This window comes from Nicotiana attenuata, chromosome 8 (genome assembly GCF_001879085.1).
Source record: "Nicotiana attenuata strain UT chromosome 8, NIATTr2, whole genome shotgun sequence".
Taxonomy (NCBI): Eukaryota; Viridiplantae; Streptophyta; class Magnoliopsida; order Solanales; family Solanaceae; genus Nicotiana; species Nicotiana attenuata.
In genome coordinates this window covers 37,434,140-37,445,202 of record NC_031996.1, presented here as the reverse complement: position 1 = coordinate 37,445,202, position 11,063 = coordinate 37,434,140, and the positions used below count along the sequence as shown (strand labels likewise).

Below are 11,063 nucleotides of genomic sequence, written 5' to 3'. Positions count from 1 at the left end.
TGCAAAGAAGAAAGCTGTGTTAGAATCCCCTAGCTTCAGCCATTGTATCCTTGATTTTTGTTTGTAAATACTTTCCTCTATCATACATCATTTTCAAGATCTTTTCTAGCCTTCTTTTCTGCTTCAAACGTGTCACTAGTTGATGTAGTATGCCTCATTTGTGCTTGAGTATCTGCCAGTTCTTGTCTCATCTGTTGTACCTTTCTAGTTGTCCCAGCATACTCCTTCCCATTCAAAGTTTTAAGAGCAGTTTTCACCTTCTTTAAATTCTGCCATATGCCTTCCATCTTGTGACCCCTATATATCCATCCTTCCTGTACAATTTTACCAAATTCTTCATGATCAGCCAAACAATTGTAGAATTTGAAAGGTCTTTTCCTATTATCCACTCTTTGTTCCATCTCAATGCATAAAGGAGAATGGTCTGAGAATTGAGGGTCCATTACTTGTACTTGTATTGGGGGCATTCCTACCATCCACTGAGCCTTTACAACCACTCTATCTATCCTGCTATAAACATGACCGTTAGTCCAGGTATAGTTTCTTCCCACAGTTGGTAATTTTGTCATTTGACATTCCTCCATAAATTCTCTGAAATCCTTAACTTCACTTATCTGTATTGTTGTACCATGTACTCTATCATCCATATCCTTGATTGCATTAAAGTCTCCCATGATTAGCCAAGGCATTGTCATCTGCTCCTCCAATTCTCTTAGAGCTTTCCACAGTTCACATCAAAGGGATAATTTACAGTTGGTATTGCTAGTTGAGGTATAATATATGAAACAGTTGTGTCACATACGAATGAAATGTAACCTAGTGGTCTCTCTAGTCATTATCTAAGTGCAAGATTTAGGGTTCAGATTAAAATGCTGTTTAATAGGTGCCATGAAACAAAATATATGACATTCTAAAGCCATATAGGGGTGAAAAGGATCAATACAAAATCTGGTCAAATTATGGGGGAAATGCAGGTTAAGCATTTCTCTCCAATTACTTTGGTCAAGACCAAAGTAATTGGCACAACATTCTGCTTAAGGAAATCTTCAGTGATTTGCAGCAACTTGTTGCAGCAAATCTGATTTTCTTTCTTCTGAGCCTCCTCAAATATACATTATGATAATGCTAAGTGGATATCAACATAGAACAAGGGATAACTTAACCGCATAAGTCATCTTCTTATCAAATGAAATATTGTTTTTCTCTAGCCATACCAGTTTACCCATAGTTATAGTAGTTTGCCAATAATCACCATGGTGAAAGGAAGCTTTATGAAATCATGGATATGAAAAGTGAATGGACTCGTACAAGTTGAGAGTCTATGACGACAATTAAATCACAGAATGAATAATCGCAAAGATTGGTCATAGCTCATAAAATAAACTGCAAGTATGTTACAGAGATTCTTAATGTATAACATATACACTACTTAGGAACTTTTCCGATCAAAATAAAATGTCAGCACATCTTCTGAAAATAGTCGCTAGAAACTACGGCTAACAATATCCTTTAAGAAAACATGGTCAACAGACTAGCAGTAACTTCATTGTCAACAACAATAAGCCCAGTGTAACCCCACAAGTGGGGTTTGGGGAGGGTAGTGTGTACGCAGTTTACCCCTACCTTGCGAAGGTAGAGAGGCTGTTTAGTAACTTCATTCTCGCATTTGAGAAAACACACTTTTCCTTTTTATCGAACAAAGAAGGGAACTTTTTGTTATTAAAAATTGTTCGTTCTCTAGTTTACCAGTAATCGCCACAAGAACAAACTCCATTTTTGAAATGGTGAAACCTAGTTGTATCTCTGACAATGATTTCCCTATTTTCTATTGCTGATATAACTTTAGTGGCTTGGTGGCAGTCTCCACAAACTCTCAGGTTCTTGAATATCCTAATTGGCATTCCTGGTGGTAATTTTATTAAGCCAAAGGCAATGGCTAGTTTCTCACTGTGCCACAGAAGTAGCTGCTCCTTTTGTTCCTCCGCTACATCATGTAAAGCCGAGTCAAGATCAGGCACATAACCCGCTACCTTCATTTTCTTCTCAAGATCTTTTAGTTTCATGCGTATGCTTTGCAAATCTGGATGAAGTCTATCCCCTGATCTGAACTCATGGATCACTCTTCCAACCTCCATCCAACTATATCCCGGTGTTTTTATAACTTTGTTCTCTTTCATTGATTTTCTAACTTTCGAAACACCTTCCCAATGGTTCTTGGCTGCATAAACATTAGCAAGTTGAACATAGCCTGCTGCATTGGTAGGTTCAAGGCTAAGCAAGTTTTTGGCAGCAAACTCTGCCACTTCTAAGTTTCTGTGGATCCGACAAGCACCCAAAAGTGCTCCAAACAGTGATATATGGGGTTTGAAATGCATTTTTGTTATCAAATCCACAGCATCGTTTAGCTTGCCAGCTCGTCCAAGGAGGTCAACCATACAAGTATAATGGTCTGGTTTTGGCTTAATTCCGTAATCATTCTGCATTTGCTCAAAATACTGAATACCAAGATTGACAAAACCTGCATGGTTACAGGCTGATAGAACTCCAACAAAGGTTATCCAATCTGGTTTTATTCCTTTACTCTTCATCTCATCGAACAAGTGAAGGGCCTTCTTGCTTTCCCCGTGTTGAGCATACCCTGAAATCATTGCATTCCAAGTGACGACATCCTTTCTTGGCATCTCAAGAAACAATTTCCATGCATCCTCCAAAACTCCACACTTGCTATACATACTGATCAATGAAGTCCCCACCGTCATATCCAAGTACAGAGGGGACTTCATGACGTGCTGATGAACTTGCTTCCCCAATTTCAATGCAGATAAATTACTACAACCTAGTAAGAGACTACTCAACGTCGAGTCATTAGCCTTTACTCCCGATCCCATCATTTTCTTGAACAGCTTCATACCATCCTCTGCTCTCCCATTCTCAATGTAACCCGAAATCATGGTGTTCCAAGTTACCATACTCCTCTCCTGCATCTCTCGAAACATCTTCTCCGCCATTTCAACATTTCCTGATCTCATATACCCCGTCACAATCGCCGTCCTAGCAATCACACCTTTCACAGGAGCTTCCCTAAACAACTCCAATGCTGATTCCAGTTCCCCAGATTCAACATACCCAGCTACCATAGCATTCCAAGTAACCTCATTCCTCACCGACATTGCCCGAAACAACTCTTCCGCTTCAGCCATCAGCCCATTTTGAGAGAACCCTGAAATCATGGTATTCCAGGAAGCAATATCTTTAACCGGCATTTTATCAAAGAAATTCTTAGAAGCCTCGATATCAGAATTTCTCATATAGCAAGCTAATATAGTATTATACGACACAACATTCGGTTCAGGAATTTTGTCAAACACTTGGCGAGCTTCTTCAATATACCCAGGTTTTCTTGAAAACCCAGCCAAGATTGAATTCCATGTGATTACTGTCTTAACCTTCATGCTCTCGAAAACTCTAAGCGCGGAATCTAAATCCCCACATCGAATATAACTGGTAATTTTCTTGTTTGATAATACCACATCGTTAGTTTCAGGTAGCTCAGAATGTTTGGTTTTGTACGAGAAGTGGCCATTTCTTGAAAATCTTGGTTGTGTTATTACGTTACTGGGGGATACCAGTTCGGATGGAACTGAAGGCAATGTTTGTAGGTTTGGATTGTCATCTTGGATTTGAGAAAAGGAGCTGTAAGAGATACAATTATGGGGTTTGCATAATAGGAAAGAAAAGAAGGGAAAGGAGCAAATTTTGCTTCTAAAGTGAAGTTGATAGTACATTTGTCATGCTTGGTGTGTTTGAGCTCTTTATGTAAACTTATTTGGTCGCGTGGAAGGAAGCAAAATGTTCATACAAAAAAATAAAAATAATAATTTATACATGCAAGAAGCAAAGAGAATTCATATATATATATATATATATATATATATATATATATATTTGATCTTTATATAAAGTATATGTGAGTTGTCCCACATCAGTCGAGGTCATTGGTCTCCTTATATGGTCGTTCAAAAATAGCCCAATTTCAAAAGTAATCGAAATTTAGCCACTTTTTATGTAAAGATAAATCTGAGCGAAAACACCATTCAAAACCCTAAAAAATACTCCAGTATATTATGCTGGAGTTCCAGCATAAGTATGCTTGAACTCCAGCATATTATACTGGAGTTCCAGGATAAGTATGCTGGAACTCCAGCATAATATGATGGAGTTCCAGCATAAGTACACTAGAACTCCAGCATAATATACTGGAGTTCCAGCAAGTATAATTGTCCAGTATAATATACTGGAGTTTGGAGCACCGGTGCTCCAGTCTCCACTATATTATACTGGAGCCAGCAAAGTATACCGGCCCAGCATAATATGCTGGAGTTCATACACAGGTGCACCGAACTCCAGTATATTATGCTGGACTGGTCTCTGTTGCAGCAAAACGGTGGCTATTTTTCATTGACTTGGTAAACGCCGTCTATTTTTGATTGACCAGTCCGAAAACTGGCTATACCGTGAAATTTTGCCTAGCTTTTGGGGTTGAGTTAGGCCCAATGTCCATTCTTATCAGTATAATCTGTCGACAGAGGGGGTTCTGGTGAACCCCTTCCGCCCCTAGCTCCGTCAATGCCCTCGAGTGCATGAATATATTACAAACACAAAAAAGAATGATGGAGTTTAGGATTAAAAAATCAAAATAGCTAAAAGAAGTTGTATGTATACCTATTTTTTGTTCTATCCAACAATCGATAACAACAAAATTCGAAATTAGTTAGAGTTATACGAGTTCTTTATATCCATTCTGTTGTGTTCGTCGTGTTAATTTCATTTCAATGCTAGTATATAATTTGATTATTAAGAGTTCTCTAGAGTAAAGAATTTTCTAAAACCCACACTTATCACTAGTACTGATGTATACGGTCAAAATCAGGTGTCCCCAATTTTGTAGGCTCGAGGGGTCGCGTCGAGAACAAGTTCAATGTGGACCGGGCTCGAACCCGATAGCAGAATACAAGACTCGAAGATCGAAATGCTCGATGAACACCGGGGCCGAGTATGACCAACCTCGAGATAATACCGTTATGGTTTTATAACAGAAAGAGCGAGATTCCCGCGGTGGCCCTAAGATCACGGCATAAATTGCGGAACGGATTTGTACTAGGCGGTTAGACAGTTGTATAAAAGATTCCCTACTGTAATTAAAAGTGTACCTTATTTAGGATTCCCTACTATATAAAGGGGATCCCAATCATTTGTAACGCATAATCATTGACAAGAGAATATGCATACATCATTTTCTGGCTTACTGTTCATTTGAATCGCATTGTTATTATTTTATTGTTCTTATCCACCTACCTCGAGGTTGCCATAGCTCGAGGTCGAGATTTGCATACATAATGGTTTGACTTATCTTACTCTTTAATTTATACACTTGATTCCTTGTTTATCAGTTAATGTTGGATTAAATCACATATCTTTAAAACCACAATACAAGTTTAATTGTTACTCGGATTTTAGGGTAAACAACTAATAAGATTCTTTGCAAATACTGGATCTATGTAAGTGTAGCAAATACAAATAAGCCTCAACGCCAATTAGTTGGTATATTCTATGTTGGTCATTCTCTTATTTGCATCCATAAAGCTTTATTCTTAGATAATTGCAAATTTTAACATCAAGAGATTGTATATCTGTTGAGATAAGTTTCCCAACTTAATTTTAGAGATTAACCCGTTCTTCTGTTAGTAAAACTTAATGACAAATATAGCTTTAAAGAAAACAGAAATACGTTCTATTCAAGCAGTTTAAACACAAACAATTTATCATCACAAAATACTAAAATTTCAGGAAAAACGGTACAGAAGGAAAATTACTTTCAGCACTTTAAATAGGATGATACTACGAATAGTCACTTTCAATTTTACTGGTTTATGGATTAATGTACAGTGACGAACTTGATAAAAAATCCAAATGAATTACGATCTCACTCTAGGGGTTCGGATTAACTAACCTTCAATGAATTTTCAAGATTAAAACATAAGCACAACATCCATTTTACTTGTCCAGGCTTCTCTATTTGAGTTATAGAGCTTTTACCCAAGGAGAAAAACAATGTGTAAACAAGAAAAACACATAACCAAGAGAACAATGACTGCAAAGGAGCAATATTGTTTTTAATAAAATTCAAAAACAAAAATGATCCCACAACTAAATCAAAAATGGACCTAAAGCCTAATTATGAAAGAAAGGGTATTCATGCATGTCAAAGGTCAAGAAAGACCAAGGGTGTAAAACCCCAGAAGAGACATCTAAATTTACACTCTTAAAAAGAACAATAAAGTTTTCAGATGATTCTAATACATGAAAGCCCCTGAAAATGAGTCTTGGAGAGATGATCTTGCCATCATTGAGCATATAAGTATATGACCGAAATAGAGAATGAGCTTAGACGGCTGGTTCTGGGGAGCCTTACTTGGCACCCAAGGATGGGAACTGGCCAACATCCTCAATCTTGGGGGCTACAACACTGTAGCTGTTACCACCATTACCACCATTACCCCCATAGCCACCTCTTCCACGGCCACCACGGCCACCACGTCCCCTACCTCGATAGTAATTTTCCCCCTCAGCAGGTTTCAGAAACTCATTTATGCTTTTAGTCTGCAAATCAATGAAATCGAATCAGTACAGCAACAAGAAAGTCTATACTACTATTTTCTTTCTGCAACTTGCTCACTACTGAAATGGTTGTAGACAAATAATGCACATACAGCAGATCCTATGCTGCAGAGTTTCACTTACTCCTCTTATGACTCAACACTACTCTATTAAGATTCACAAACAGAAAGGCATAGCTATTAGCATGCTATTTTAAAGGAATTTAAGTCATTAGAAAACAACTAGCCACTCCAGCACAAAAGAGTGCGGAGTCGGCTTCTGGTACCAAGTCACTAATATACTTGCTACTAGCAGGCATAGAGTTAGGGTCGTCGTAGGGAAAACTGTTAGCTAGCACTAAATATATCTGAAATTTAAATGCAGTTAGTGCACTCTGACACTAAGTGCTTGGAACATTTCTTAAAATATTAAAATGACCTTTGGAGGGGAAGGGGAAGTAAGGAGGCTCAATTTGGCAAGCCTGAAATATGAAAATTTTCCATGTAATTCATGAAGTGCATGTAATTTTCTTAAAATATTGGAGGACCCTGACCTTAAAATGGCCTTGGGGGGGAGGGGGGGAGGGGAAGGAGGCTACGAATACATACCTCAGCCTATTTATGTACATAAAATCCCTCAGATAAAATTTTTCCCTACAAGTGCCTTAGGAGAAAGATTGGTATGATGAAGCGAAGGTGGATACAGCAATGTTCCAATCCCGGACGCTAGAACTTGAAAATAAAAAGTTCGAGTACATATATAGTAGGAATTAGGATCATATAGAAATGGTACGGACTCTTGGCAATCAAACAAGATACAAGAAATAATTTGGCCAGATACTGTGTTCCCATATCAATCCATTAAAATTCACAGCAAATTAAAAGAACTAGATTACCTTCTTGGCCTTTTCAACTGCCTCTTTCCGCTTATCTTTCTCAGCACCCTGACACAACAACAATTTGCAAGCTAGATTAATATACTAACAGACAGCACTATTAAGATCCTGATAACCGACAACAAAGCAACAAGAAAATAGCAACAGCTGTTTGCTCACCAATTTGATGAAAACATCATCTTCATTCTTCTTGTTTGATAGAAGTTGCATGGATTCAAATTCCTTATCCAAATTAACCTTTCTTTCTTCAGGCTTCTGAGCCAGCAAAGCCTTCCTCTTCTCCTCCAGTAATTTCTCATACTCCTCAAGGGTCATCTCCTGCAAAGTAAGTCTATATCAATGTTGAACAGTACACTAATTCAATTCTAGCTATTTTACTGATCTGCAGGTACTGTCCATTAGACTACCATGCCGTTGTTCATAAAAAAAAATCATCAAATAACAAATATAGGCAAACAATCAATCAGGTCTCTACCTAGTTAAAATCTTAGTCAAAGCAAGGGACCCAGTTGAAACAAACAATAATCTCAATAAATGTTCTATTCTCTAAAGTTGGCTCACTGCTACGTCACTGGAACTTCTTCTTGGCAGGTTAGTCACTGATGCCGAAAGGAATTTATCACAAAGGACAAACCATCTTGAAGTGCTCTCTTTCAAGTAGTAACAAGGGACCAAGGAGAAATTTCAAGAGCAGTTGATGCTATGTGACAAGTAACTCACATTTTCAGTTAGTGGTTGCTTCGCTACAGTCCTGATCTCAAAAGTACTAAAGGGTGATGGTTAAAAAACTACTTGCAAAAGTAAAAGCTCCCTATCTAACTATGAAAGCAATCTATAAAATGTAGCATCCTCTTTACACTATTTACAGTACCATATTCACAGCAAAAAGACAAGATATAAACAGTTAAATTTAACAATTGAAATAGTAAATTGCTTTAATCAATGCACAAGAGGAAAGAACTCCACAGCTTCAGATACTTTTCTGAATTATCATTCCATAATAAAATCCCAAGGCGCTTCCAGGCATATTGACAGGATAAAGACAGTCAGGAAATGCATAAAAAGACCTCACATTTGACAATATTAATTAGACTGTTTGCAAGGCTCCAAAAAGTGGGTAGGCTAAAATGAAAATTGTGCAAACATTACTTTCCCAAACTGATTTAAGTGACACCGCAGTCAAGAGACTGAATGTTGTAACCAACACCAACCTCCTACCCCCAATAAGAAGAATGGGTAAAAAAGGGCAGCTCGATGGACTAAGCTCTCGCTATGCGCGGGGTCCAGGGGAGGGCCGGACCACAAGGGTAGAACCATGACCTCTTGGTCACATAGTAGCAACTTTATCGGTTACGCCAAGGCTCCCCTTCAATAAGAACATTGGGTAATATGATATAATATAAATTTGCACGATAAGACATTGGGTAATATATAAAAAGCCAAAAAACATGAAACTCATGTAGAAACAAAAAAATAACAGTTACTTTCTCCTCAGGCTCCTTCTCTTCTGGCTCGGCAGCAGAAGAATCCTTTTTGGCATCTCCAGCATCTTCCTCCCCAGCTGGTTTCTCAGGATCAACAATCTTCTCTCCTTCAGTAACAGGCTCCTCTGTCTCCCTGACCATTGAAGAGCCAACCATTAAATAAGAAACAATTATTGTCATTTGAAGAGGGGAAGGGAAAGCATGATTAGGAGACCAAATGAGATGAGAACGCTCACGGTGCAATCTCATCTGTGGGAGTCCCCCAGTTCGCACGACCTGCACCCTCCCGTTTAAAGTCATTCCTATACAGAACGATAAAGATAAATATCATGCATTTGAGAAACCAATAGTTGTCAAATATAACAACACTAAGAACATTTGAACCATCCCAAACCAAAAAAATGGAAAGTGGATTTGGTCATTCAAAAGAATTTCCAGCAAAACAACTTACCCACGTCCAGTTCCACTTCGTCGATCATACACTCTGCGTGGGCGATCACCTTCTGCACCTTCCTCATTGTTGAAACCGCCCCGACGTCCCCCACGGAATCCCCCACGAGGTCCACCATATCCACCACCTCTCCTTTCAAAGGACCTTCCTGACTCTCCATCCTCTGGTGCTTTGTACACTCCAGAGAAACCATTGTTGCTACCAAAGGTATTCTCACCATCAGCAAAATCCTGGTTAAATCCACGTCCCCGTCCGCCACGACCACGGCCTCCTCCACGTGGACCCCCACGGCCTCCTCCTCGTTGGCCTTCAAACCTGGACTCCCTCACTGCTCAAACAACATTGCACATATAAGCAATGGGAGCATTATACTCCCTCCTTTCTGTTTTATATAATAGATTGCACTTGAAACAGAATTTAAATAGTTAGTAGACTGAGAAAAGCATCGGATCAAAGTTCAAATTCTTAATAATTTCAAACATTTCTAAAAATCCCACAAGGAAATAATGTCATACAAATTGGAAAATTGAAATGCTTAAATAGTTTGAAAAGAACTATGACTAATACAAACCAGCTATCCAACTTAGAATTGCCACCATGTAAGAGAGACACAAACACATACTATGTAGGACAGTCGGGGCAGTCTTACCCTAACTAAGGGCAGAGAAACAACAAATACTTGAAAGAACTACATATATTTTTCCTGACAGCCGCCCAACAACAATAACACATAAAACATAAGAAATTGCTCAAAAAACCAAAACAGAGTGGTCTCTCACTAACTGCTTTATCCAATCAAATAAAGACTGCAGCTTTACAACATAAGATTACAATATCTGTAATAATTCACTAACACCGCGCAATGTGAATCAATAAATAGCATGAAACTACTCAAATCTATTAAAATATATACACAAAAATCAAAAGGGTGTAATAAAAATTACCAGCTTCAGAAGGAGGGAGGGGCTTAGAGGGAAACTTGGCAACTGGCTTAGCCGGTTGAACTTGAGCCTTAGCTGGAGCTTTCTTAGGAGCAGCAGCAACCGGAGCAGCCTCTTTCTGAGCAATGAACAAACTTGGGTCCTCTGCATCATCACCCAGAAGATCAAAGGGGTTTAAAGTTGCCATTTTTTCACTCTTTTCTTGAATGTATAAATAGAGATACAAATATATGTATTAGGAAATTGAAAATCCCTAAAAATTAGAACCCATGGAAATGGATTATGAGAAAGGTATTGTGAAGTGAAGAATGTAGAGAGATGAAAAGTTGGGAATTTGTGAAAAAGATAGAAAATGCGGCAGATAATTGAGGGGAAGTGAAGTGAAACTAATCTTAAAAACCCTAGCGAATGGAGATTCTATGAGGGGAAGGTTCAATGTATGGTATATAATGGGAGTGGGCTTTTGTTGTTTTGTGTAGTTTGTTGGGCTTTTTTTCCTTTTTGGGTTTAATTTGGAAAATCTTTCATAAATGGTTAGAATTGTTTGGGCTTATTAAATTGTTACTTTGCTTATGACTTACGCTTTGAAATTTTCCATTTTCTACTAATTTATTACTCCTTTTAGAGATTGGGAA

General features: G+C 38.3%; 2 protein-coding genes across 2 annotated transcripts; both read right to left on the bottom strand.

Annotated features, from left to right (window-relative positions):
• On the bottom strand, window positions 1,349–3,849 carry LOC109231273 (pentatricopeptide repeat-containing protein At4g16835, mitochondrial). The gene has a single exon (XM_019396882.1). The coding sequence runs from the start codon at window positions 3,783–3,785 to the stop codon at window positions 1,743–1,745; it is 2,043 nt and encodes a 680-aa protein (XP_019252427.1). The 5' UTR covers window positions 3,786–3,849; the 3' UTR covers window positions 1,349–1,742.
• LOC109231272 (plasminogen activator inhibitor 1 RNA-binding protein-like) lies at window positions 6,140–10,854 on the bottom strand. The gene is made up of 7 exons (XM_019396881.1): window positions 10,432–10,854; window positions 9,488–9,815; window positions 9,273–9,338; window positions 9,037–9,169; window positions 7,712–7,870; window positions 7,553–7,600; window positions 6,140–6,660 (listed from the first exon to the last, which is right to left on the bottom strand). The coding sequence occupies exons 1-7, from the start codon at window positions 10,613–10,615 to the stop codon at window positions 6,469–6,471; spliced, it is 1,110 nt and encodes a 369-aa protein (XP_019252426.1). The 5' UTR covers window positions 10,616–10,854; the 3' UTR covers window positions 6,140–6,468.

Excerpts from the sequence above, each read along its gene's own strand:
- LOC109231273 (XM_019396882.1), bottom strand. The coding sequence starts at position 3,785 with ATGTACTATCAACTTCACTTTAGAAGCAAAATTTGCTCCTTTCCCTTC.
- LOC109231272 (XM_019396881.1), bottom strand. The coding sequence starts at position 10,615 with ATGGCAACTTTAAACCCCTTTGATCTTCTGGGTGATGATGCAGAGGAC. Across the intron at positions 9,339-9,487 it reads CGAAGTGGAACTGGACGTGG|GAATGACTTTAAACGGGAGG; the intron begins GTAAGTTGTTTT and ends CGTTCTGTATAG. Across the intron at positions 6,661-7,552 it reads CAGTTGAAAAGGCCAAGAAG|ACTAAAAGCATAAATGAGTT; the intron begins GTAATCTAGTTC and ends ATTGATTTGCAG.